The 27350-nt window shown below is 38.6% G+C and overlaps 4 protein-coding genes across 8 annotated transcripts; 2 read left to right on the top strand and 2 right to left on the bottom strand.

Annotated features, from left to right (window-relative positions):
- Positions 1-681: 681 nt before the first annotated feature.
- hmgxb3 (HMG box domain containing 3) lies at positions 682-13077 on the bottom strand. 3 transcript variants are annotated; one of them, XM_041990753.1, is made up of 22 exons: positions 12896-13077; positions 12247-12399; positions 11948-12122; positions 10523-10642; positions 10145-10282; positions 9914-10021; positions 9660-9794; positions 9338-9576; positions 8846-8955; positions 8649-8729; positions 8374-8456; positions 8172-8279; positions 7911-8051; positions 7068-7375; positions 6797-6924; positions 6059-6190; positions 5750-5934; positions 5400-5622; positions 5057-5190; positions 4432-4551; positions 3885-4094; positions 682-3528 (listed from the first exon to the last, which is right to left on the bottom strand). In XM_041990753.1, the coding sequence occupies exons 2-22, from the start codon at positions 12384-12386 to the stop codon at positions 2953-2955; spliced, it is 3594 nt and encodes a 1197-aa protein (XP_041846687.1). In that variant the 5' UTR covers positions 12387-12399; positions 12896-13077; the 3' UTR covers positions 682-2952. The 3 variants fall into 3 exon arrangements, with proteins under 3 accessions (XP_041846687.1, XP_041846685.1, XP_041846686.1); XM_041990751.1 differs by having other exon boundaries at positions 10145-10642; XM_041990752.1 differs by lacking the exon at positions 12896-13077 and having other exon boundaries at positions 10145-10642; positions 11948-12085; positions 12247-12325.
- A 2557-nt stretch (positions 13078-15634) lies between these two features.
- LOC121643377 (SLC35A4 upstream open reading frame protein) lies at positions 15635-17526 on the top strand. 2 transcript variants are annotated; one of them, XM_041990762.1, is made up of 4 exons: positions 15635-15695; positions 16171-16260; positions 16816-16914; positions 17322-17526. In XM_041990762.1, exons 2-4 carry the CDS (start codon positions 16246-16248, stop codon positions 17517-17519), a joined length of 312 nt encoding a protein of 103 aa, XP_041846696.1. In that variant the 5' UTR covers positions 15635-15695; positions 16171-16245; the 3' UTR covers positions 17520-17526. The 2 variants fall into 2 exon arrangements, with proteins under 2 accessions (XP_041846696.1, XP_041846695.1); XM_041990761.1 differs by having other exon boundaries at positions 15644-15695; positions 16051-16260.
- A 570-nt stretch (positions 17527-18096) lies between these two features.
- Positions 18097-19497, top strand: slc35a4 (solute carrier family 35 member A4). Its single transcript, XM_041990757.1, has one exon. The coding sequence runs from the start codon at positions 18101-18103 to the stop codon at positions 19076-19078; it is 978 nt and encodes a 325-aa protein (XP_041846691.1). The 5' UTR covers positions 18097-18100; the 3' UTR covers positions 19079-19497.
- Positions 19498-19515: 18 nt separating this feature from the next.
- Positions 19516-24546, bottom strand: LOC121643376. Of its 2 annotated transcripts, none has more exons than XM_041990760.1 (8): positions 24463-24546; positions 24177-24388; positions 24005-24070; positions 23565-23880; positions 21863-21982; positions 21501-21668; positions 19725-19875; positions 19516-19633 (listed from the first exon to the last, which is right to left on the bottom strand). In XM_041990760.1, the coding sequence occupies exons 4-8, from the start codon at positions 23724-23726 to the stop codon at positions 19560-19562; spliced, it is 675 nt and encodes a 224-aa protein (XP_041846694.1). In that variant the 5' UTR covers positions 23727-23880; positions 24005-24070; positions 24177-24388; positions 24463-24546; the 3' UTR covers positions 19516-19559. The 2 variants fall into 2 exon arrangements, with proteins under 2 accessions (XP_041846694.1, XP_041846693.1); XM_041990759.1 differs by having other exon boundaries at positions 23565-23899.
- Between the last annotated feature and the right edge of the window lie 2804 nt (positions 24547-27350).

The following is a 27350-nucleotide window of genomic DNA, read 5'->3' on the forward strand; positions in this document are numbered from 1 at the left end:
TAAACTTCATTCATTTTCTCTACTGCTTATTACAATTTAGGGTTTTGGGGAAGCTGGAGCCCATCCCAGTAATCAGCATAAAATAAAAAAGCAGGTGAGAGACAGGGTACACCCTGAACAGTCCATCACAGACAAACAACCACTCACACACACTCCTAGGGAGGATTTAGAGTAAATGGTCTGTATTTATATAGCTCTTTTACCCAAAGTGCTTTACATTATACATGACAATCACGCATTCACACACACATTCACACACTAATGGCGGAAGCTGCCATGCAAGGCGCTCAACCACGACCCACCAGGAGCAATTTGGGGTTTGGTGTTTTTGCTCAGGGACACCTCAACATTAACTCAACAGGCCAAGGATCAAACCGGCAACCCTCAGGCTACAAGATGACCACTCTACCCACTAAGCCACGCAGCCCCTATGACCAGTTAACCCAGAATACATGTCTTTGGATGGTGGGAGGAACCCAAAGTACCCAGAGAGAACCCACGCAGGGAGAACATCTAAACTCCACGCTGGGGCTCATACCAGTGACCTTCTAGTGAGGCAGCGGTGATAACCAGCATAACACCACACAGCCCGTTTTTCAAACTTGTTATTACGACTTATTGGTAGGGTCACCGTAGTCTGGAAGAAAACTCAAATTGTCACCAGTAAGGAAGACGGGAGAATGGTTTTTAATTCTTTGCTACTTTGGACCTGTCAAAGAAAGAAAGCCCTACTCACTAACATGACAGCTTCAAACTCTGCTAAGGTTTGTAACTCACTACATGGACATGAAAAGAAAAAAAAAAGTCAACTGGACAGTTAGATGTAGAACAGGAAAGTAGATAAAGTTAGAATTGACCAGAGACATGCTTGTAGAACTAAATATCAGGCACAGTATCACTTATTCAGCACGGTGGTTGCAGTATCATACTCTGGGGCTTTTTATTACGAATAGACCCGGCAGATTGCACAAAGCGAATGATATAACCAAAAAGAATACGAACCGATCGGTCAGACAGCTGATACCTGGACAGTTTGGTGTTTCAACAGGACAATGACCCCAAACGCCTGAGAGCTGCTTGTTGAATATAAAGCAGCACATCATACAGTAAATGGTAAAAAGGTCTTTTAACCATGTTTTGGTTCTGCAGCGCTTAAAGTCATCCATTGACCCAAATACACACACATACGCATATGTCATTTCTTATTCTATTCATGTATTAAGGCTGCACAATGTCTAAAAAACTCATTGTGACATCAACATGCACAATATTAATATTGTAAAAGACTGTAACAAATGGGAGGCTATAAACCTTACACAGCAGACATGCTACACAGGCCACAGCGAGCTGATGTGATGTAGCAGAACAAGCACAGGTGTGTTAATGAGGTCTTCATCACACTTAGAAGTATTTGTTTCTATATCAAGAAGCAGAATTTAATCACAATATTCACCAATAATAATGATGCATATTTTTTCTAATACCATGCAGCCATGAAATGTATAAATTCTTTTCTTTAAAACCACACTGATGAACACACTGGGGGCAACGTGAAGTTCATTGCTTTTACCAAGGATGCTTCAACACATGTAAGGGATGGGGAGTCAGAGGTCCAATCCTCTACGGACCAAGCCACACCCCAACTGAGCCTTTGGAGCAAACTTACCAACACCCTGAGCTTTAATCACAATAGCAAGTTAACTCATTTAAAAACAAATTTTAGCAAGAGGAATAGACAAATATTGAAATATGAATTCTGCCAAAAGCATCAGATCAAAGTACAACTTGCTATGGTGCATTTATCCAAACATTTGATGCCCTGAAAGATCCCATGTGAAAGCCCACAGTAACCTGTATGCCAATCTTTTTCTGTTTTTGTATAACCATTATCTCCCAGAAAATTAAAACTTCAAACATAATTGAAAGCCTGAAATTGCAATGACCTTCAGGACGATGACAAATACAAGCTTCCAAAAGTCCCTGTACATGGCTCCTCTACTGTTTCTAACATTAAGCATCTGCAGGCACAGATGTTAAAGATTATGTAATCTCATCATTAACTTTAACCACCAGACGGGTAACAAGAAGGAAGACTCTTTCACTGACGTGTTTTGTGCAAACAGATAAAACCTTTTTTTGTTTCTTTAAGGTTGATTGGTTAAAACATGTGTAATTGAGACAACCCCCCCGCCCCCGAAAAAAAGGCAATTAAAACAAAGACCACACATATGTACCTCCACATTATGATCTAGTAAAATGAACACATGTAATCTCTTTTCATGAAGCAAACAGTCCAAAAGGCAGAAGGTGGCAGTTCAGAGGTAACGATGTAAAAAGAAAGCAGTGACGTCTTTACATTTAGATCTGAAGTAGGTCAGTTAATAAGGACTTTTCTACATTCAAGTCAGGGGAAAGCAGTGATTTAGGACTCCAGTTCATATCACCTGCACAAGCACTGAGTTGCTTTTAAGCTGTTCATTTTGTTTTGGTTAAAAGAAAACTGTCATGTATAGCTAATATTTTTTACATGAAGTCTGCACCATCCTGATATATAATGTAAATATGAATAAAAATTAGTGAAAATATGTCTAAGTTGCATAATGAAGTAAAAATTCAGAATCTTTGAGCTAAATGCTACTGAGCACTCTGCAGTCTTTAATATGGCTCCTATTAAAAAGGTCCTCTGTGTAAACTTCAGCCCACCCCCTCCAACATTATCTCATCTGGAAAACCTGTTATTACAGGCTGGTCCTCCAATAATTAATATGATCATTATTTGATCTTTATGCTTCTTCTGTTTTGCAAGTGTGTAGGTTACCTTGGCACCAGAGCACTTTAACCCTTACATGGCACCTTGTTGTTCTTCACATCTCCCTCTTCATCAGCTGCACTTCTCCCTTTTCATGCAGTGATTTTTACAGTCTGACAGTAAATGTCTAAACTAAATGTTTTTTATTCAACCATCACTATCTCATGAATTCCTGTTGCATCCCCTTCTGTCTGGTCTTGTATAGTTTTTTCTTCATCTTCATCTTTCTCAGTGTTGATCTGGGCCACTCCTAATCGGTACAAAGCATCTCTGATGACTACCTCTCCAGGCTGGCAGGCCTTCACAATTTGGCTGATCTGATGCCCTACAATGTCTCTGCTAGTGAGGAAGTCTACCAACCGGTTGTACAGGTAGTAATAAGCTGTGTTATTGAAAACCATGAGTTTGTTTATTTGGCTAACTGGCAAATTGTCCTTAGATTCTTCTCCACAGTCCTTCCTGGTTGAATCTGTCTGTTCTTCCTCATCATCCTCCTTTTTCTCAGTCATCAGCTCTGCTACCAAACCAACATAAGGTTCCAGGTCTTTGCAGAGGTCCATGGAGTAGTGCTCTGGAGCAGAAGGCTCCTGAGATGCTCCCGGAGGATGAACCAGCCAACAGGAAGAAGATTTGGTGATAGGATGGACCTCCTGGTTCTCTGCTACTAAGGACAGATCAGCGCTGTACGGCTGGTCCTGCAACTCTGTACATGACACAAACTGAAAGAGGAAAAAGAAAAATGTCTTAAGCAGAAGCACGCTGAAACTTTACCAAAAAATAACACAAGTACATGCAAGGAATAACTTTGGAATGATCTTTACAAGACAAACATAAACTTATACGTTTTTTTTTCTTTATAAAACTTATACTTTCAATGTTTTAATCTTCAGTCTAACTTTGATTTGCTTTTTTCCTTCTGAATAGAATCATAATCAGAAGATAAATAAATATTAAGTAAAATAAAAATTAAAATAACCTTTATTTAACTTCTCAATTCTTCTGCCCAATGACATTTACTGAATAGTTAGTGAGGTGCGAATTCAGTAAATGTTTTCGATAAATCTAAATCTCCTACCTCGGGCTTTTCAAAAGGGTCCGAAAAACAGCCTTGGTTCCGACCCCACATCTGGGTTGCCAGCTCTGGATACTGTAAGTCAGTGCAAAGCGCCACCAGACGAGCACAGTCGGAAACATAAACTGGAGGCCAGTAGCGAGAGGACAGCAGCAGGTCAACGTGGTCTCGAGCCGTCTCTCCTTTCACTATGTACTTAGAAGAACACACCACCTGGGAACAGGTATTGCATGTAACACTTTTAAAGTCTAACACACTCCAGACAATTAAAATTTCTGTTTTTACTTTACTTGACAGACACATATAAAAAGCAGAGAAAAAGTATATAACTAACTTTTGAGACTTTAAAATCCTAGACTGTTTTAATGGTGGTGTTTGAATTAACTTGTTAGTGGATAAATGCTCTGGTTGCCATTATTTACTATCTTTTTGGCAAATGATGCTACCATGTCATTCAAATTATCATTTACAGCCATGAATGAAAATAACCAGGCAGTAGATGTTTATAAGAATAACAACCTGTTATACAATGGCAGGTGGACAGTTTTACCTTGTGGGGGCAGACTTTGGACAGCTTGCCAGCAGTGAGGTGTGCGGGGGGTTGTGGGGCGGTGGAGACACCACTATGAACAAGGGTGTACAAGTCCATCAGAGAAGCCAGCAGGTCATTCTAACACAGACACAGAAAGCAGGATTTAATGAACACAAACTTTCATGAGAGATATGAGAAGTCAAAACAAAAGACACTAAGTGAACATGTATTTCACCCAATGAGTGAAGAAGCTTAAAAACAAACAAACAAAAACTAAATTAAAGATTACATGTAAGGCAGTACTTGTTAAGGGGGCAGACCCTGTATCTACCACCTCTGAGGGTAGGCACAGGTTCTACCAGCCTTGAGATGCAGGTGGACTTTTTCTTTTTTTTTTTTTTTGTTGTTTTTGTTTTTTTTAACTAAGATCACATGGCAAGATTTCTGCTTTCATTCCTGTGGTAACAGTCACATTCTAGCTCATATTAAGATAATATATTTAATAAAGTCATTAGAATAAACAGTAAGAAGCTCTCACTGTCCGTCCCCCCCCCCCCCCCCCCCCACACACACACAGACATATATATATATATATATATATATATATATATATATATATATATATATATACACACACACACACCTTGGTAGAGCCTGGAAAGATATCTGCCCCACAGCGGTTCAGGATTGTTCTCAACTCCTCCTCATTATGATCTTCAATCTTGTCGAGCCTCAGCTGACCATCATGAACGAGACGCACCAAAACTGATGGATCTCCTGACAAACAACAAGAGCGGCTTGAAAATGTCCTCATGGTCCACATTAGCAACTCCAAACACATCCAAATAGCATCTGTATCATCACACCACTGTTATTCACAAAGATTATAATCATTCTGGGAGTAAGTACCTTTTCTGTCTGTTTTTAACAGTTGTGGGATAAATGACAGTAAAAGATGAAACAAGTCCTTAATAGGAGCCCTGTACCTGAAAGCTGCTGTGTTCGTAACAAAACTTTGTCCTTCTCTGTGTTAATAACAGTGGGACTCCTCATCAGAGGGGGTGTGAAGGGAGCGATGATGGAAGCATCCACCCGTGTGATTGGGATGTCGGTGGGAAAAGCTGCTTGCTCAACAGCCTCACTCTCCATGGTCAGCCAGAAGTCATCAACATGTACTTCATCTGACACTGAACACTCGGGCCATGTAAACTGCACAGAGGTCAACACATCATGAAATAAACAGACATCCTCTTCATCCTAGACTTACTAAACAGTCAACTCTAAATAACTAAGTATGTTGTAATCTAAAATTTATGATTTTTATCAACAGTGTCACCTCCACATTCTTGAGCTCCAAGACATTGTTTGTGCATCTCTGAGCAATCTCAATCTTTGGAGCAATACCACAAATGCCGCAGATCATATCATTGTAATCTCGTACAGTCAGACACTCGAAGGCCCAGTAGCCACTCAGGAGAAGCTCTTGAATTTGAGATGATTCTTCTGAACTAAGAGATTGGACTGATAGAAAGAAACAGAAATATTCACAGGAATAAACTTCATGTGAAATATCAAACTACTTAAGAGCTCTAGCCCAACACAAATTCCCTTCATAAATGCAAGTAGAGGGTGAGTCAGTAATTACCTGGATGACTTGGGATGTGGTCAAGTACACTCATGGCTGCCTGACAGGGGGACTGGCCTAGTTTGATATTGGCCCTGATCTTCAGGAACAGGTCAATGCTGACTAACAGTCTGTTCCCAATATTAAACAAACCTGGGAAAAAATTACAAACAATCAAAAAAAGATAAATTCACAAACACATCTGGTTACGGAATTAAAAATACTTGAGTTTTATGATACAAAATATGATAAACGTCATCATTTTATCCCCTTAGCCAAATGTAATGAGTTAAAAAAAGTTAAAACAAAGATCACATAGTCCTATAAGAGCAATGAGAACAAATAAGTGCAGTGATTTAAAAAAAAACAACAAAAAAAAAAGAAATAAAATAAAATCAGATAAAACATGAATTAGAAAAAGATAAAATAGAATTCAGTTAAAAAACAAGCTACAAAGGTGGGTCTTGAGCCTCTTTTTGAAAACATAAACAGTCTCTGCAGCCTTGAGGTTCTCTGGCAGGCTGTTCCACAGACAAGGACCGTAGTAATGGAAAGAGGCCTCGTCGTATGTTCTGGTCCTTACTTTTGATACAGCTAAAAGGCCGGTATAGTACTGTTATATTATTTGCAATGCCTTTGCTGAATATGTCTGACACAGATGGTCACCAAAAAATAGTACATTTATTATGCTGTTCATTCTCAGACTCACACATCAAACATAATGACTTAAAGTGGCTTCCTGTAAGTGGCTCAGTTTACCTGGATGCAGGTCGGTGAAGCTGTGCAGGGCCAAGCACTGAGTATTGAGGCAGACTTTGAGCTGAAGAGAGGCTGTCTGCATCAACGTTTCAGTCAGCAGCCAGCAGTCCTCCTGCCCTGCAACAGTACTAGAACACACAAGAATGAGAACAGACACACAAAACAGCAAACAGTAAGAAAAAAATCAACATACCAATAATGACTAAATAAATATGGGAATAATAAACCAGGGAGCCAAAGTCAATCATCAAGACTTGACAACTTTTCTCACCTCTGCCCTCCTTTGAACAGAGGGTAGCTACACAGGCCACAGTGAGTAGCTGCTGATTCATAGAACTGAGGCCATCCAGACTCAACCAGGGTCTCAGTCTCAGTGCAGTTTTCCTCCTCCTGATCACCCGCTTGAACAAGGACTATTTTAAGATTGTTAAGCTCCTGGATGAGGGAAAGTGTCTCCTGAAGCTCAGTCTCGCTCTCGGGAATCTGCAGGGAACTGCGAAGTAGCTGCACTGTACTCTGGCGCTGGATGTCCCTTTGAGCAGGACTCAGGGCCTGATATGGATCCAGTAAAGTCTCAGACTGAGAGATTAAAAACAAAGAAGTTGTGTGTTTCATTTATATGGTCTAAAATTTAGCTTAATAATGCAGTTCATCCACATTTATTAATGTAAAAGAATGTTTTAAAGTGTGAAGAAAAATTATGGTTAAATAGGAAACAGGTGCAGGATCTGTATTTAAGTGCTTGTTTATTAAATGTTTCAAGGGTAGATTAATTCCTGCAGTGACTGTAGATATGATTAGCAAAATAAAGACTAAAATAAAGACAACCACTAGAACTTCAGGTGAGATTAAGAACATTTTTAGAGTAAAAAATGTAGTTAAGACAAACTGAACTGATGAATAAAGGAAAAATAATTAAAAGATGACAGTTGTGTTTGTTTGAAAGCCTTGAAGAAAAAATAATCAAAGACATCAAGGTCATGTCTTGAGAGGCAGCTACTCAGGGTTTCATGGTTACACTGAGGTTCATAAAAAGAATCAAGAGATCAGTTGAAAACTAATCCTACAGTATGTGCACTTGAGAAACCATATGGAAGAGGTACGTTTCTCTTACCTTAGTAGTTTTTGCACTTTTCTGGGTCAGCTTGCAGCCACATTTTGGGCATACCGCAGGCTTGTGCCTGTTCTTATATATGTAGTCACAAGATGGGTTCTTACACCTCCCCCTGCCTCGAGCAGTGGATAGTCCCAAGTCCTAATATCACAAACAAGAACGTAGAATATTTAAAATATTGTAAAACATAATAAGAAATAATATATTGTGAACATTTGGATATAATCAAACAATTCAAAAAAGGGCTGCAGGTATACTGACAAAGCTGGAAACTGGGTGTTGTTTGAAAGGCACGACTGACACGACATTCACTCTCCTATCAGTCAAGGAAGACACAGGCTGGCTTCTGCCTGCAGGGATAGCAGAATCCTACAGAGACATGCAGAGAATGAAAAAAAAATAGACTTAACCACTATTTTTGTGTGCATATGTGTTATTTCTGTGTTCACATGCTTGCGTCAACCTGGGTGGTTGTGGTTGTTGGGACGGTTTGTCCGAGCTGCTTTAAAGTGCTGGGTTTGAGACCTGAGAAACTCTCTCGAGGCACTGCGGTTAGAAAAACAACCACATCAGGTGAGAACTGAAACCTTAGAAAGTAATTCAAGTAATTCAAGACACATCACTGTATAAAGACAGCTTGTTTGCACCAGTAATGACAAAATATAATTTTGCTAATACTGCATGCACAAAATAAAATATAACATTTAATTCAGAGAAATTAAATCAAATGTTCTTTACCAGTGGATGGCTTAGTATTGTTTAAACCTCGAAATTTTCCTTTGTCAGGTGGGACAGTTAAGATCTGAATCAAAGCACCGCCTGAAAACCAAGTACAAGAAGATATGTAGTATGCATTAACATACTATGATAACATGTAATAACAGCATATTGTAACACTGATTAAGCATTTCCTGTATGTTTCATGTTCAAGTCACCTGTGTTGTAGAAGGCAGGAAGGATGGGTCTCACAGGCCGTTTCTGCACAACTGCAGAGCTCCAGTTCTGACTGTGTGTTATGGCACTTTTAGGATTGTCTTTTACTTGTCTATTCAATGACAGAGGAAAAATAAGTCAGGTTAATTAGGTTAAAATTTAATCTCTAATAAACAGGTACAACGTCAGCACTCAAATGGAACAAAATAATCCTTTAAAAAAATCTTCTTTTTCAGCCAGAAAGACGATGAATATGAAAAACAAATAAGGTAATTGTGTATTTTTTCCTCAAAACTTTTCAGCCCAATTATCCACACCTGTACTGTGTAATTTCTGCTCTTAAAGCATAAATACCTCATCTGCAATGCATGATATGCAGTTTCCAATCATCCATCACATTTCACACAATCGTGACCCTGAACACACTTAAAATTCAACTGAATGTGCATGACAACTCGGTTCAGTATTCCACAAAACTTGGCAGCAAGACTTGCCTTGCTTGAGACTGTGGCTTGGTGCTGCCCTCTGGTGGCATTCCAGCTGAAGCTGCAGGCTTCTTTTTGGAGGACCGCTGCATTTGTTTTTCCTTGTTGCTCCCACTGGAGCTTGTTTTAGAGACATCAGCATTCTCCTGCGCAGGTGGTTGTGCGGTTTGACTGCTTACATCATGCTCGGTTTCTGCAGTCTGTGGCAACTCCTTGGGAGCAGCCTCCTTCTCTTGTGTCCTCTTTGCCTGACATAGCCCACAAACACAGTAATTGCTTTAAGCCACACATACAATATTGTATATACTGTATATGATTGTTCGACACTTACAGCAGGTATCCATTTTCCACCTAAGTGGCTCCCACATTCAGGACATGTGGGTGGCTTGTGGCGTGTGACATACATAAATGAACAACCTGGATTTAGACACCTTCCTCGACCTCTCCTGGTGTATGTCTTCACAGACTGCAGAAAAGGAGAAAACTTGTTAATTCATGTATCTCCTAATTGTACTAATCAAATTTTCCATGTTTTTTTTTTTTCAAAGTTAATATCTCAGTATGATAAATGGTGTGGGTGTTTACCATTTTATATGAAGGTTTGCCACTTTGCTCTGATTTGGCTCCTAAAGAAATCATCATTACTGGGCGTAAAGAGCCAACACCTGCCAGCGACTTGGGCTCCAGCAGGTTCTGCAGTGAAAGAAGTGTGCAAAACACTGTCATGTAATAAAACTCATGAGTTACGTACACTGTTAATGTTGAAGAGCTCATAATCAATAGAAGTGTTAGAATGAAAGGGCATTCAGGTCTTACCTGGGTGGGTACAATGGTCATCATCTGTGTAGGCTCCCCTTGAGTCTGCTGCACTACTGCCCCATTATAACTACTACTGGCAACTTTAGTCTCATTTCCTTTCACTGTGAAGCCATTAACTGTAAAGTCAGCAGAGCCCTGTGAGAAAATGGCATCAGTGGAGGCTGTAGTTTTTGGTAAAGATGAAGCAGTATTAGCTTGGATGGCCATGGATGGATACATTGCTTCTGTTTCCTCTGCTATATCGTCAGCAATGATGTGGTGCTCTGAGAATTCCACCTCCCCAGCAAGCCCAAGAGGCATGAACTGGGACTCTTGGGTGAGAGAGACTGAGGGTAAACCTCTTTCAACTGAAATGTCCAGAGACCCAATGCTCACCAATGACTGAGAGCTTCCTGGCTGATGATTTGTGGAGCTGCCTTTGGGCAACAGAAAGCAATTGGCTCTGGGAAGGATTTTGCGGAAGCCTGGCAGATGTTTGCAGGGGCTGAGAGATGACTGAGGAAAAAAAAAGAAACAATCAAGAGAACATGTTATGGAGTTTTAAAGAATCATTATATGCAAGGGCACTGCTAAGAAAAAAAGGGGGGAAACTGATTTGTCTCTGCTTCAATAACTGATGCCCATGAGTCACTTAATTATAACTCAATCTGATGTTAAATTAGCCAAAAGAATATTTCCCAAAGGAAATTCATTCAGTTGCCTACAAGCGTACTAACAATGAAGAATCACAAAAAAGGCACTGAAATATTTATTGTTTGAATTACACAAAGTCCAATATTGCAAACCTAAAATTTCATTTATATAAACCAGCAGGCTCTACAGACACATTAGTCAAAATACAGATTATTGTGCCTCCACCACTTATAAAAAGTGAGCAGGATGGAAACATTAGTTCAGCTTTTTGGTTTGTTTGTTTGTTTATATATATATATATATATATATATATATATATATATATATATATATATATATATATATATATGTGTGTATAAGTGATAATTTATTAGTGACCAAGGACTCGTGGCTTTTAAAGGCTGAAAATGACAGGATGACATTTTTTCTTGTGTATTTTTAAATCTGCCATAAAAGTTGAATATCTCAGTAAAACTATTCCAATAAAGCTGTATGCACACATGAAAACCTTTAATATTACTTTCAGCAAAGGTAATGAATACATACATGGGATTTCAAAGAAAAGTTAAACAAAAACACACTTAATTTGAAAAAACACCATCAGTTTATCAAAATTGCACTTTAAGTTTTATTCTTTTTACCCTAAAACACTGACAGACATTGCAGAGTAGATATGTTAAACAGCTCTTAGCTTCCCTGTTTGTTTACGTCTGTTTTGTAGGGGTGATGCACAGTGAGGATCATGTCGATGAAACACAAAAGTTTTTAGGCATGAATTTTAGACCCTTTGTGAAGTGTATAATTAAATGGGTGATATGACAGCAGATGTTTTTTTATATACAGACTATGCCAGACAAAGATGAACCAGAGATATCTATGAATATAAGATTTAAGTAAGAAACATGTATTAAGTGTATTTTTATGTTTTAGCACAGTCACTAGAATTATCGTGTGTGTGTGTGTGTGTGTGTATAGCAAGAAGTGTTCTTATGGTGGGCTCAGCATTGAGATGGTTGTCAGTCATAAAAGATTGTTGTCACTATATTTTATCGTCTAGTCTAGTTCTAGTTGCTGATTCTGAGAGTAGTTACAGAAGAGTTACATACATACATACATACATACACATACATACATACATACATACATACATACATAAATGTGGCTTACTGTATCTACGCCCTCCTTCTCCAACTTGGCCCGCTCCAGATAGTAGCTTTTCTCTGCTACACTTAGTCTTTTCCAGCTCTCACTGATACGTTTGTTGACCTCTGACTGTGGCATATTTGGTGTTCCAAGTTGCATGACCTGGTGAACATCAAAGTAGTACAGCAGGTAGGCAGACCTACAATAATCAAACAAATAAACAATAAATCCAACATTGACAATTAACATACTTAAAAGAAAAAAATATGACTTTGTAAGACTTAGTCTGTGTTCAGGAAATTACTTTAGACTTTGCATATTACCTGGGTTTCTTAGGTCTCTCAACATGTTCTTCTGGAGCTTTGTTCTTTCTCTTTTTGGGGGTAGTTGCCTCCATTTTGTTGTAGGCACTCTCCACCTCCTCAGTCACTTTCACGACCTCTAACAGCTCTACTTTGTCCATGTTTTTCAGTAATCTAGGAGGAGGTTGAAACAAGCACAAAATCACTTTTTCTGTTTTAGCCTAAAACTGAGATAGATGTATAGCACGGTATTATGTCACAGTGTACCCCTCCACCTTTCATAGAGAAGAGAAATTTGAAACTTCTTGTTTGTATTTAGGGTTGGGAATGATTTAGCTTGGTCCCTCATGGCCTTTGATGTGAGTATGTGGTTTGTTTTACATCTCGCTGAGAACACATCTGGTAGCTAATGAGACAAAAATATATAAACGTGTAATAGCTATGATTTTAAATCCTACTAACTGTAGGATTTGAGGCAGGATAAAATACTGCTAGTATCTCTGCAAACTACTATGTCATGCGTATCGCTGTTAAGCAAACAAACTACATCACTTGGTCGTAAAAAAAAACACTGGTCTTTCCCTGTGATGAAGGAAGGTTTAATGGCGTTTGTTAATACTGCCTGAGTCCTTGAGTTATCCAATGAAATGCCGTCTTATTGAAGCCTTACCCACGGTAGACAAGAGGTCCCAGAAACTGGTTTGAACAACCTTTAGATGCCGCCAGAGATGTCAGACATTTTGTCGACGGTATATTATGCTCCAAACTGTCTTATTTTCGTGTTAGCTAAAGAATTTTCTATGCGTAATTGTCTGTTACAGCTGTAAACTAGCCTCGTTTCTCCTCGACTAGTAAAAGAAACATGGCGGTTTGTTGCTATGGTCAACCAACCAATCACATGCTGCAATAGACCTGTACGAGCCAATCATGAAAGACGTTTTTGACACGTGGAAATAGCTCGTGCGTCCCTCAAGCCTTCGGTGTTGCGTTTGAGGCCATAGTAGGCACAATTTCTAAAATTGAAGTGGCCTCCTTAGGATGTCTCTGATTGAGGGACGTTTTAGTATTTTCAAAGTGAAACTGGAAAAGTCAGGAGTGTTGTTGAGCCCATAAAAGTCCAAATGAAAACTTAATTTTATCTGGCTCTGGAATAAATTATCCTATTATTATAGGTTGAATTATTATTCAACCCATCATGTGGCAGGATGGATAGGACATGCAAAATCGTAGATGTCTTACATGAACCTTTAAGGTTATTGTATTAAACTGATATAAAGATTTCAACTGAAATTAGACTGTGCTAACCTGGACTGAACTGGCTTACGTTTAATAGACTATAATTAAACTTGGCTGTTGTCTTTGTAATGTAGTTCAAATCCTGATCTTTAGTGTTGATTTGATGTAATCTAAATCAATAAGAATTGAACTGAATAATATGATACTATTAAAAAATGTTGCAATTATATGACCAGTACATAAGCTTTCATCTGCATCAGTGATTATGCATTCAGTACTCAGTGCCTACAAGAATGTTGATGTTTGCCTTTTAGATGGACACGTATCATCATCAGAATGTAACTGCAGTAGAACAGAACAAATAACTTTATCTGTGTTATTCTCCTTTTTTTCCTTCCCTTTATTTATACAGGTAGTCCCATTGAGACACAGTCTCATTTATTATATAGTAATATTATGTAAAGTTAAAGCATAACTTCACTTTCTGTTCAAAAACAGAAGCAGCAGAAAGTGTCTTATAAGATATCTAATGAAATTATTGAAATTTATGCTATTAAATTATTTGTAATAAAGCATCTTCGTGCCAGCAGTACTGTACATACCTGATGGAGCCACTTAGAATGTTGTATACAGTTTTATACTTAGTTTCCTTTATTTTGACCATCGACCACTGTCTTAGAATCAACACCACAAATGCTCCGCCATTGTCTTTAATACTGGGTTTCCCCAATGCTGTTACCCTAGACTGGTGCTCAAGAATGCTACCATAACTGCAGAGTTCATAAAACAGCCTCAAAATTAACTTTGCAGATTAACCACGAAGACTCATCAAGAACTATACTTCCTAAAAAACTTTAAGAAGGAATTAAATGGAAAAAATAAAAGAGTAGCACTACAAGTGCAAGATTTTTGAGAAGCAGGGTGTTGACAATTTATTTCTGCACCTTTCTATCTTTTGATTATTAACGATATTTTAATCTTAATTTAGAAAAGAAAGGGAGAGTCAGCAGTGCCTTATCACTTAACTTGATTATATTCTATTACTTAATTTGTTCTGTATTTTTACACACATATTTTATACATATAACCCATATACACCACGGTCATAATAAATAATTGGTTTATTAAATGTAACAAATAAATAAACAAATTTTGTACTTGTACTTTCCACTAAAACAAATGAGTATATAGGCATCAGAAAAGATCATAATTAACTGTATTTTCTATTTAGGTTAACTGTCCAATGTTGCATATCATTACATAAAACAACCAAATTGAAAACAAAGATTCGCCTGTCGTCAAACATTATGTAAACATTATCACTCATGACAGCCTTGCTGATGATCAATTTATCCTATCTGTGGTTGATTTATTACTTATACTGGTTCCGTATGTAACCTTGGGGTGGGTGTGCAGAAATGGGTGTAGCACGTAGGGGCTCCAATTATGAGGCCACAGCGGTCAGTGTGGGTCAGACACATGCCAGTTTATTAAACATGACTAAAACCTCAAAACACAGCAAAGGAAGACAAGGTGATAGACAGTCGAGCTCCGGCCGAGAACCCAGACACTCACCGCGGCGGGACTGGGGTTATACTACAAACAAAACATAAATCCAATTACTACCAAACAAAAACACCATGCTATAAACTGCGTGCACCACAAACCACATCACCGTCTATGTGAACTCCCAGTCCCAGACGACACCAGTGAGAGAAGGACGCTCCAGCCGCAGCACTAGAAGACAAAAGAGGACAGAGTGTTAAAAAGCTAAAACCACTTAAATGAATTATGGTAAAATGAAATAAAAAGGGATAAACCAAACCATGTAAAATCAACTAAAACAAACGGCAGCCAGTGCTGTCCCTAAAAACAAAGCACATAAAACATTAAGTTTCTTGTCACAGCATGGCAGACCCACAATTAAAAGTCATAAAAACAGTACAATAAACACAACCAAAAAGTCCATCTCACCAGCGGGCCAGGGAATCAATGCTCATAGTAGAGCTTGCCCGCTGGATTTAAGTAGTCACACCCTTCAGTCCCACCTGCCTTCAATCAGTCCCTCCTGATTGCTACCCAGCTCTGAATCTCTTCTGGCCGCTGCAGCCATCTAGAGGCCAACTGCTACACGTATCCTTTACTGCCCCCCGGGCGACCGAGCAACTAGTCTTCACTCCATTTAAACCAGTCGATTAGACGGGATGACCCGCTCAGATCCGTCGGCTTGTTCGGTGAGAACGCCTCTTTTAAACACATCACATCACTAATCAGAGTGGGTTTGCAGATGACCTTAGATAATGTTCCAACTTGATAAATAATGTTGATGCGTGGCCTTTATTTAGGTTCAGAAGCCTACTAGCATTAAAATGATTCCTCAACTTCTGTTCAGCTGCTCTAAGCAGTGGACTAGAGCACTGCTTTGAGCTTAATCCAACACCTTTATATTTCATTGTCCTTTTATTTGTTATGAGACATCCAATAGACTCCGAAAGAGCGTTGCCACCTTATTTTGGTGAATTTTACACCAGCGAAAACGCGTTCCCCACCATATCTCCTCCTCCCCCGCTTCTCTTCACTTCTTCTCAGGCCATCTCCCAGGTGACTGAAAAGGAGCGGATGCACTTTCACTGTTGTGTGTTTTTGTGCACCAGATTAAGTATTTTGTGAGTGGAAGAGCATTATCCAGGTTTTTAAACTGTGTTTGAGATCAGCCCAAACTAATCGAGCGGAATAAGGAGCACAGTCTAACGAGTCGAATGATGATCCGCACTCTGAGCAAAAATGGCGGGTGACAAGGTGAGTGAGTTACTCTGGTCTTTTGGTTTTAATGTATGAATTTCACGTGTCTTGTCATATGACAACAACAGCTGGACAGAAATGAAAAAGTCTTTAAGCAGTCATGCCTCCTTTTTAAAAGTAAATTACGAGAGAAATAACTGGTTGTAAAGGAAAAGGTCCGCGCCGTGTTACTGCTAGCAGTCCGGCAGAACTTCCACTGTAATGATGTTTGTGACGAACTATTAATACAAAAGTTTTAAAGGAACTGCTATCCGTAAGATCAGGTCCTTTTCTCCTTTTCCTTTCTTTGTTTTTATTGTTTACATACATATTTTTTAAACAACAACTTCGACCAAATCATAAGCTAACTCAACCTTGTTTGGTTTGTTTTGTTTATCTTACGATTTTGTTTTTCATCACACCAAGGTTTGAGAGAACCGTAATTTCAATTCTCTGTTTGTCTTGTACATGCTGCAGAATTTATAATAAACCTGACTTTGACTTTAATACATTAACAGTGGAGTCGCTGTACTATATTCAGAGTTGTGTTTTAATAAGCTACTTTTATTTTAGGATCCTCTGAAACAGTTAAAAGATCTGACGCAGCTCAAGAATCAGCTGGAGGAGATCCAGAGGCGAGTGGAAAACGAGGTGTCTGTAGGAATCCCCCAGGTAGGTGTTTAAAGGTTCCCTTGCTGTCTTGTCAGACGAGAAGACAAAAGCTTTTCTCACATGCTAATTAAAGTGTTTCCGCCTCAGCATGTGTAGTTTTTGTACATATAAAATACTAACTTGTAAATAAGGCTTTTTATCTAATGGAATATGATTTGTGTAAATGGAGAAATAGCAGCCATATATTTACATCACTTATGTTAAATTAAATTACACTTTATTTATCCCAAGTGAAGTGAAATCTTTATATAGAATGAAAGATTTTTTGCCTCTGCAGATGATCATTTCAATGCTTTTTTTCTTCTTTAAATACACATACTTCTTTTTGTTTGTTTGTTTTTTACTTCTCTGTGCTAATACTGCTCTAAAATCCCTCTGCATTAACCTATTTCTTTATTGCTCCTCAGGGTGGTTCAGTGTTTGGATCACCATTTCTGAAGGGCTTTTTGGCGGGCTATGTGGTGGCCAAACTACGTTCCTCTGCCTTCCTGGGACTGCTGCTGGGAACAATGACTGGCATTTACGCAGCACAAAACTATGAGGTGCCCAACATTGAAAGGACTGTAAAAGAGTACATGAGCAGTCTGAAAAAAGGACCAAAGTAATTTTGGCTGCATCCTGGCTTTTCCAGTGACATAACAGGTACAAGAGGAAGAGGTTTTCCTGCATCTGCTGGCTTGAAACAGGTCAGAATTCAGGATTTCTATGTAGGCTGGATTATGGACATAATCTTTTAACTGGAATTTCACTTGGGACTCAGAGATAAAGACTTTCTTTTTATACTTTAATTTTTGTTTTGGGTTGAAGATATCCCTGTTGGTTAACGTGCATCTGTCCAATGATAATCAATCATACAAGACATTGTGCCTAAAAGATTTCAGGGGTTTAATTCTTTATTCTTGATTTTGTTGCCTGGAGCAGCTATTTATAGACAATTAAATTTAAAATGGGTTATGTTCAAAACAGGCAGTTTTCCTGTGAATAATCCCCAAATCTTTTATTGTTCTGATATAAAGTACAAAAAAAGGGGACTAAAGAGAATAGTGTTACTTAATATTTTAAAATTGATATTTAAATGACAAAGAACCGTAGATGTTCATATTAAAATAACCTAAAATGCATGTTTTTTTTTTGCACTAAAGAATTCATTTGTTAAAAATCAGGTGTTTTTTGTGTATCGTTAAAGATGATAGTGATTCAGAATGTGGGGCCCAGTTCCCCGGCACGGATCAAGAGACAGTGGGTGAAGCGGATTAAATGGGGTGTCCTCTTGGGACTGATGGTTCTCATCTATGGCTCTCATGCTCCTCTCATCACACTCACCAAGGTAGATGGTCAAGTCCCGTTCAACGCCACCTCATGTGTTGTTATGATTGAGTTGGCTAAACTCCTCATCTCTCTGATAAGCCTCATTCTCACTGGAGGCGTATCAGCCCTTTGTGCCCCTCCACGTCTACTCCTTGTGGCCCCCTATGCAGTCCCTGCTATACTCTATGCCCTCAACAACAACCTGGTTGTTGTTATGCAGGCCTACATGGACCCAAGCTCATACCAAATACTCTCTAACCTTAAAATAGCCTCAACTGCCCTGCTATATTCCCTTTGTCTTGGCAAGAGGCTACAGCCTGCTCAGTGGTTAGCTCTGGGGCTCCTCATGGCTGCGGGGGTGTGTCACAGCTACAGCAGCCTGGATATAGGGGGCACTGAGAGGACTGAAGTAGAGGAAAGTCCCAGGCTTCATATCACAGCTTGGGGGCTGCTCCTCGTGGTGGTGTACTGCTGCGTGTCAGGTCTTGCAGCAGTTTTTACAGAGAGGGTGCTGAAGAGCCAGAAGTTGCCCCTCAGCCTGCAGAATCTCTACCTCTATATATTTGGTGTGGCCATCAATGGGCTGTCCTCTTTCTCATCTGTAGCAAGTGACAAGAGTTTTCTGGAGGGCTACTCTGGAGTAGTTTGGGTCATCATAGCAGGGCAAGCAGCGAATGGCCTCCTGATGTCTGTGGTTCTCAAACACAGCAGTGGGATCACCAGACTGTTTGTCATTTCCTCCTCCATGCTGGTTAATGCTCTGTTATCCTGGGTCGTCTTAGGCTTGCAGCTCACTCCTTCTTTCCCAATACCAGTTATTATGATTGGACTGGCAGCTTACCTTTATTACAGATAGATTGTCCATCAAAGGAAGCACAGGGTCTGTTTAGCCTCAAGAGCTCTTGGTACAGCCCATCTGCTCTTTGCTCTTAAGATTAATTTTCAGATGTTTGTTTTTTGCCTTTTTTCAGTCTGCCTTCTCAGTCTTGAAACTGGACTTCCTCAGTCAGAATCAAACACCTATTTCATTTGCATGGCGTACCCCCCAAAATGTTAACAGTCAGCTGATGCTTGAGTTGACAGCTTGAATCAAGTGTTTGGTTTATGATTTATGTTGTACTATTGCAGTAAAAATCATGTAATGATACAATGTTATATCTTGAGTTCATGATTTCTGAATTGTGCTGCTATTCTTTTGTTTCATTTTCCATTCAGCGTAAAAAGAACTGTGTCAGAGATAAAATGTTACACATCGTCAATAAACTGTCAAAACCATTTATTGTAATTTTCTTTGTCTTGATTTATAGCAATCACACAGATTCAATGACGTGTTTCAATCAATGCTGCTGGGATATCAGCTCAGCCATAGGATCGCCTCGCACAGCTAGAGAATCCTTTATCTCTCTCAGAGCTGTAAAAGTAAGAAGAAAATAATATTTGTAAGCACAGATGTTCTAAACTAAATAACCGCCTGTCTGGGAGAAGCTAAGGAATACGCTGACCTTTACTTAGTTTTTTGTTGTCAGCTTGCAGTTGCTGGTTCTGGGCTGACAAGTAGATGGCATCCTGCACAGCTTCCAGCAACACACTTCTGTATCTTGCCTCTGAAATCTTCCTCTGCTCCTCACTTACCTGACGAAACACTCTGAAAACCTTGAGAACAGAAAAACAGAGAAAAGAGGATTAAAGAAGTTGGGATGATGCAGCTGAAATGTTCTGCAGATGAAATTTATCAAGCAGCTTCCACTTCACATCTTTCTGGTTAAATATGGTATTTAGTTTAAGAGTGTAAGTTTCTTTTATGTTTTTAAAGCTGTTAAAAGTGTAGCTTCTCAGTACATTTTAGAACTGCCCTTATAACAACTACATGTCTTAAATCTGCAAATTAAAATCTTTTATTTCTTTACTGCGTCTGTTTGCTGTTTTTAACATTGTGTTGTCTTTGCTTTTGAACACTGGTCAGTAATGTGGTCAACCTTAAATGTGCTATAGTAATACATTTGTTTTGAAGTAGCTATTTGAATTAAATGGAGGGCAATCAACTTTTAAATGTTTTGCATAGTATATTTCTAAACCTAGTCTTGTGCCAAACTCTCCTTTCACCAGCTTACACTGGGGACTGCAGCAGGCTTGTCCCACCTCACACAGTTATGTACTTCATTGTGGTGTCTGTAAGTGTGAATATTAGGGCAGAGTTTGTATTTCGATGAAACATCCATTCGGCCTTTGTATAGCCAACCTTATTGTAATGAGGGTCCAGCTAACATAGTGTGAGAGCCCTACACCCTGAACACGATGCCAGTCAACAAAAAATGTCAGAACCGGCTGTTAACCTGACCTGCATGTCTTTTAGACTGTTGGGGAAAAAATAAAACGTGGGGAAAACTCAGACGCAGGGAGAACTCTACACCCAGTTGACCAGAAGGCTTAAACCCACAACCATCACGAATATGCTGCAAATGACTGTCGACCCTCACAGAATGTGGAAAATACGCAGCTGCAGCCTTCACTTCACAACTCTCCTAAATAATTTCAGAGTTTAGAGCAATACTTCAAAGTTTAAAACTTACGCTCTGCACTTTTTCTTCTTTCCAAGAGAAATAAACTGAACATATAGACCAGGGATCTGCAACCTACAACTCCGGAGCTGCAAGTGGCTCTCTGGACCTTCCACAATGTCTCCTAATACATTGCTAAAAATACTAAAGATCCAACTCATCTTATAAAATGTAGATATAATAACAAATGCAGTTTTTTTTTCTTTATCGATTCATCAGTTTTTTTCATGGAATAATTGCATTGAATTTATACAACATAATGACACTAAAAGTTTTCTAGTCATTATGGTGGCAACAATGTTTTTTTTTTGTTTGTTTGTTTTGTTTTGTTTTTCTTTTAAACACAATTTTCCACCAATATCTACATCCTATAGAATAAATTCTGTCTATCCGCTTTTTGCAAAAGTTATGTTTTTTATTTATTTTAAAACCTAAAAATAAAAATGTGGTTCTTTAGTATTTATTTAAAATTATTAGTTGTATTTTTATGACTTTTTTTATGAGTTTTATTTAGCTGGGATGAGTGAAAAATGGGTCTTTGGATTGTAAAGGTTGCAGACCACTGATATAGACTAAAATGGAGCTTTAAAGTTGGCATAACACACATATTAAGTTTAAATATTTTATTTGTGTTGTTATAAAGTAGCAATAAACTGATTAAACTTAAAAGCAGCACGTTACTTTAACTGGGATTCTCCCGCTAACCCAGTAAACTCCCACCTGTAGGCTCTCTTCCCTCAAACAGTGCAGCTCTGTCTGGTGCCTGTGATGTTGGTCTTGTAGGTCTCTCTCAGCCTGCTGGGCTTCAGCACGCAGCGCTTCTATCTGCATCACCAGGACCTGCCTCTCTCTGCTCAGCACCAGCAGCTCTTTCTGAGGACCGTCTGTCTAACAGAGAAATAGATGGACTCCATGATCAAAGCATAAAAAAACGTAGAGATAACAGAATTAAGTTGGAATTGCAATAATTTCCACTGCCCACAAAAAAACCCAACCTTGCACTAATTTAAACTGACTCAGCATCCTCAGCCGAGATAAATCACAGGCTGAATATTAAACAACAGTGTTTCTCATTATCTCACCGGTAGCTGCTCCTGTGCCAAGTCTCTCTCCATCTTCGCCACCTCCTCCTGAATTAATCTCCCATGATCCTCCTTAAGTTGCCTCCTCCGCTCCTCTGCTTCGTTGTATTCTGACTGAGACTAATCATTAAATTGGCAAAATAAATGTCTTGGAGTGGGTTGCTTGCTCTCGCACACATAAATCTTATTTAGATGTTAAAAGACTATTGACTCAGCCTTGTGTATGTGTTATCAAACCAGAGGCCACATGCATAAAGCTTCCTACAAAGAGTAGCTTCCAGGGGCAAGAATTATAGCTTTTTTCTATGAATTTCTACATTAATTTAAGAAAATAACCTGTAAAAGATGTTATTCACAATGAATCTTAACCTTTAAGACAGACATTACTGATAGAAGTGTTATTTTTTTGATTGGCCTTTTCATGTAAATGAGAAAATATTGGTAAGAAACTTAGTTAATGAAACAACATGGATTTGATAATATTTGGGATCAAGCTCTCACCTTCCTTCCAGCATAAACATAAAAAAATAAAAGTGATCACAACATTAGGATATTCAGCAGCTGTAATTGTTACAGTTTCATGGCTTAAGATTTTTGTGTTAAGCAACTTCACAACTTCTTTAGACTGATGAAGTTCCTTTCATTAATATAAAAGCTACATATTACATAACTATAACCTTTGCTGCAGTAGCATGTTTTAACAATATCATTTTGAAGAGACGTTCATTAGAAGCTAAAGTCTATGATTTGGATTACTGATTTTGTGCTGCATTCTGTGCACAATATCAATACGTTTTCCAATAAGTCACACCTTTAAAAGGAATCATACAAGGTCAAGACATATACTTCCACACTGAATCATACATTATTAGCTAAAGTTAGTAGCTCTCTGAGTATTTTCAGAACATTTGTAAATGTGGCCCCAGATGTATGAAGAAAAGTATAACTTTAACTCCAGATTGCATACTGACACAAAAACCCAGCCATGGAGTCAGAGGTGCTCACTGCAGGCATTCAAAATTAAAATGTGATGAGCCAATGATTAGTATGAGGGGGGAAAAAACATTTCCAAAGCTCTGAGTGTTTGCAAGAACCCAAAACCCAAGCTGAATACGTGCACAAGAACTGCATCTTCAAAAGTTATGTGCTTGAGATAGGGGTACTTGTTTGAGGGATGAATAGCTCACCTGCTCTTCTCAATGAGGCCTTAATGATATAGTGGTCAGATGGAAGCCACTCTTAAGCAATATAAATATGACAGCATGTTTAAAGTTTCCCATCTAGCATTCAAAGAGGCTTAGAGTACAAGGGAAAAGATTCCCAAGATTGAACTAACCGGACACTGCTCACTATTTGGCTAATATTATAACTATAGTGAGGCATGGTGGTGGCAGCATCATGGTACAAGGAAGCTCCTTTGTGGCAGGGACAGGAAGACTGTATTTGCTGCTAAATGCAGTATGGAAACCCTCTTGTGCATGTTATCTAGATTCAACAGTATAACAGTGATCCTAAGTGTAAAGACAACAACAAATGTTGTTTTTCCATTAAGACTCAAAGCTTTGGTTGCTGCCAGAGGGGCTACTATAAAGGAGATTTCTTTATAACACTGTTCCATATATGTTTTATTAATGGTCTGATCACTTTCTGTATAATCAGTGTACAAAGTAAAAAATGAAAAGTGCCAGATGATGAACGTTACTTGTTGAAAGAGCTGAGATTTCCCTGTGACAGCCCCACTCTTCAGCGTCTCTTCTCTGAGGGCGTCTTTCAGCTGCTGGATCCTCACTACCCTCTCCTGGACTTTCTCTGCACTTCCTTTACCTTCTGTAATTATCAGACACACACAGAATACATTCATCATGGCTGGCCCGCTGGACAAAATTCCACCTTTGAACTTAACATATTACCTCTAATATGTTCTTCCATTTCCTGTTTTAACTGGTCCTGTAGCTGTTTCATTGTCTCTGAACTCTCTCTGCGGTCAGCATGATGACCCCAAGAAAACTGCTGATTGCCTGTTGAGGATTTACCACTCTGTTAAAGCAAAAAAACACAAGGCTCATTTTGTTATGTTCAGAGCAAATAGAGCTTAATAATTGTGTTACACAACACCAGTGAGGGAGAACAAATTATTCCGACCTTTAGTTTTTCTTTCATCTTCTCTGACTCTTCCTTCCTCTTCTCCCATGACTGATTTTTCACAATCTATTGAAAAGATCATAGAACAGATCTTTAAGCTTTCTACCCAAACAGACCCCATGTAATACTGCGTGAGGCCTCTATGAGGTATTCATCTGATTGTATCAGTTACCTGCAAGTTTCGAGTCAGCTCGGCCAGCTTGTAAATGTTGTGAACTTCACTTTCTCCATGTGACATTATCATGTTTTGTAGTTCCAGGATGCTTTCACGAATCTCCTGCTCAGATGCCCTTGGATTCCAGCAACTAGTGGCGGCTCTAGTTACCAAATTTCCCACCTTCTTGGCCAAATCCAAAGCAGACGGTGTCTCATCATCTAGAAGACCTGTTGGAAGGTAAAGACCAGAATCATACATTTAAAACTTATATTAATTCCCATAGGTAAGTTGGAGGTCTTACTTTGAGGGTTAATGCAGTAGATGAGCCATGTCCTGTTATTTCCTGTTAAGGCATCCTTTAGGAGGAGTGGTAGGAGGCTGTCGCTGTCTGCAGTATTTGGCATTTGGTTCAGAACTTTTGCCAGTGGGCTGACTCTGGAAAATATGCAACCATTTTCCAGTGACATACAAGCAATGGACAACTGCAAATACCTCAGAGCTTGACCTTTCTCATGATTGCTAATATATAACTGATAAATTCTGATCAATATGGCTGCTTTCATGCTCCTCTCAATACCACTTAAAGCCAAACTATAACAAAAAGAATGCATTTCTTTCGTGTCATGCTTGACCACATTGCTCATCCTGAAGCTATTGTGCCTTTGGTTCTGCCTTCCATCCTAACATCACCTTTGGGCTCTGAGTCCAGCTTAATTTTGGGCGAGGATAATGCTGCTTCTCTCCCTGCAGTGTGTCTTATACAAAGATGAATTTCGCCACAATATCTAAAAAGTGATGGCAGGGCAGACGAGCCTTGAAGTGCAATTCTTTGTTTGTTCCAAACAGTCCAAAAAGCAGCTCTGGCTGCAATTGACTTATTGTAAACGTAAACTTCTCAAAAGAAATAATAGGTCAATACATATTTTGTCCTACAGGCCTTAAGGTAAATTCATTCCATCTAATCACTGAACTGGTGGTTCTTTAAAAAAAAAAAAACTATAAATAGAGCGATATCGCCCCTCACAGATGAATGCTTATTAGAGTGACTTGTTTGACTGACAAGCCTGGGAGTCTGTAGGAGAGAATGACAAACCAGGAGGTTTATTCACCAGCAAACTTGTGCTGCAAGCACATTGTCTTGATTCATGACAGGGACTCTGTCGTCATTTGTCAGTGGAATTGGCTATATGTTGTCCTGAGATCGTGGGCGATGATGCTCAGTGTATCTGAGCTGTAGCTGTTGCTAATAATCATATTGATTTTGGGTATTTTATTAAACTTGTTGTCTTTTAGACTGATTGTGTAAAATTATTTCATATTAATTCTTCATCAGACACTAAGTAAGAAGGTGTGAATCCTTTCTAAATAATCTGTTCATTTACAGTAGAGACAGCTTGAAATGGTGGTGGGTTTTATTTGTTGACAGAGCAGAGATTTTCCTGTAACAGCTTCAGTCTGCAGTGTCTCCTCTGCAGAGCGTCCCTCAGCTGCTGAATTATTGCAACCCTCTCCAGCACTGCTGTGTTTGTCAGCTTGTTTTAATCAGTTTTCACTTCACTCTAATAATGACTGGTGCCTCGGTTAACTGGACTAATAAACCCTCATGGGATTGTAATGACCAGTTTTAATTAAGTAATATGACTTTGATAAGAACATTTGACTGATGTTTGCATTCTACTTCAACTTTTGACTTCCAGTCAGAATTATGAATGTTAAAGCAACAGAGCAAAGCAACAGTCTGAAAATGTTTTAAGCAACTGCAAGCTGACATGTAATTTTAAAAATTTGCTTTTCAGTCTCAATTTTTATGTGTTCATCCATCTGACAAAAGCAGCAGAAAATGATGTGAATGAGAGCAGTGTTATTGGGAATTCAGCTATATTAATATGCACTTAAATGTTACTGTTTTTATAAAAAGATGCAAATGAAAGTAAAAAAATGCGGACCTCTGCAGCAAGTGCAGCATTTTTAAGCCTATCTGTATCTAATGATCTATACATGGAGTTACTGGAACTCCAATCTCATTATCTGGGTGTATTAGTATAATTTTGTTGGAACACAGTAATCCATTTTTTTAAGCGAAATTGAACAGTGTTTAAAATTTCAGTGTATCTGTACAGCAGCTCCTATGTGAGATTCTGGAAGCCACATATTTTTCTAATTATGAGATCTGTCATTTCCAAAGATGTCTGTGTAAATCAGTTCTAGGGATGAGCAAATTAATACTTTGATATCTGCTAGTTAAAATATGGGATCCAGTACTAAAGTATCCCAATACCACTGTGCTACAACAAAACATTCAGTTTGTTTTCACTTCTAAGAGTTTTAGACAGAAATTATACAGTTATAGATGAAAACTAGCTACAGTTTATTACTTCAGTTTTTTCATGTCACATGATTATGGTAGCCAATCAGATGTCATGATTTCATAACGATGCTTCTAGTGTTAGTGACGATGATGTTGTCTTTTAATATTTTACAGGTTTAATGCAGGTTCTTGCCCATTATTTTTTATTCTATTTATTATATTTTGTATTTTAAATGATCTTAAATTAATTTGTATATCATTTGGTTGATCAGTTTAATAAGATTTATTTTCATCTTATCTTTGTTTTAAAAAGACCTTGACCAGTGACCACACAGCACCATTTGGAGAAAATATTTTCATCCACATGAAAACACACAGCAAAATTGTGCATGCAACATTTGACACCACTGACGGGTTCACTCATAATGGTCTCCTGCCTTTAAATGTGCAGTTGATGCAGCTCATTCAAATCCAACTGACATGTCCTGTACATAAAATTATTCTCTCATCATTCCTAATTGAAAACCAGCTCATTCTCAAAGTTGTCCCACCGGCTCAAATTCAATCATGTCTGTTCTAAAACTGGACATTGACTTTAGGGTTTGACTCATTGGAGTGTTATTTTACTCTGCAACGTGTTCCGATGCCCCTGTTGGCTTTTAACTGTTTATTTGTTTGCAAACTTGCTATTGTGTGAAAATAGACTAAGAAGTCCTGTTAGCAAGGCTAGCACTGGCTATCTTGACTAAGACCACCATTTCCATACAAACAAAGGTGAGACTGGTGCATAGTCTTAGATTGCAAGCCCAAAATTCCCAGTTTTTCAGTCCATACACTAACATTAAAGTCAGAGTCTGTAAAAGGTTTTTTTTTTCTGGAAG

This window comes from Melanotaenia boesemani, chromosome 7 (assembly GCF_017639745.1).
Source record: "Melanotaenia boesemani isolate fMelBoe1 chromosome 7, fMelBoe1.pri, whole genome shotgun sequence".
Lineage (NCBI taxonomy): Eukaryota > Metazoa > Chordata > Actinopteri > Atheriniformes > Melanotaeniidae > Melanotaenia > Melanotaenia boesemani.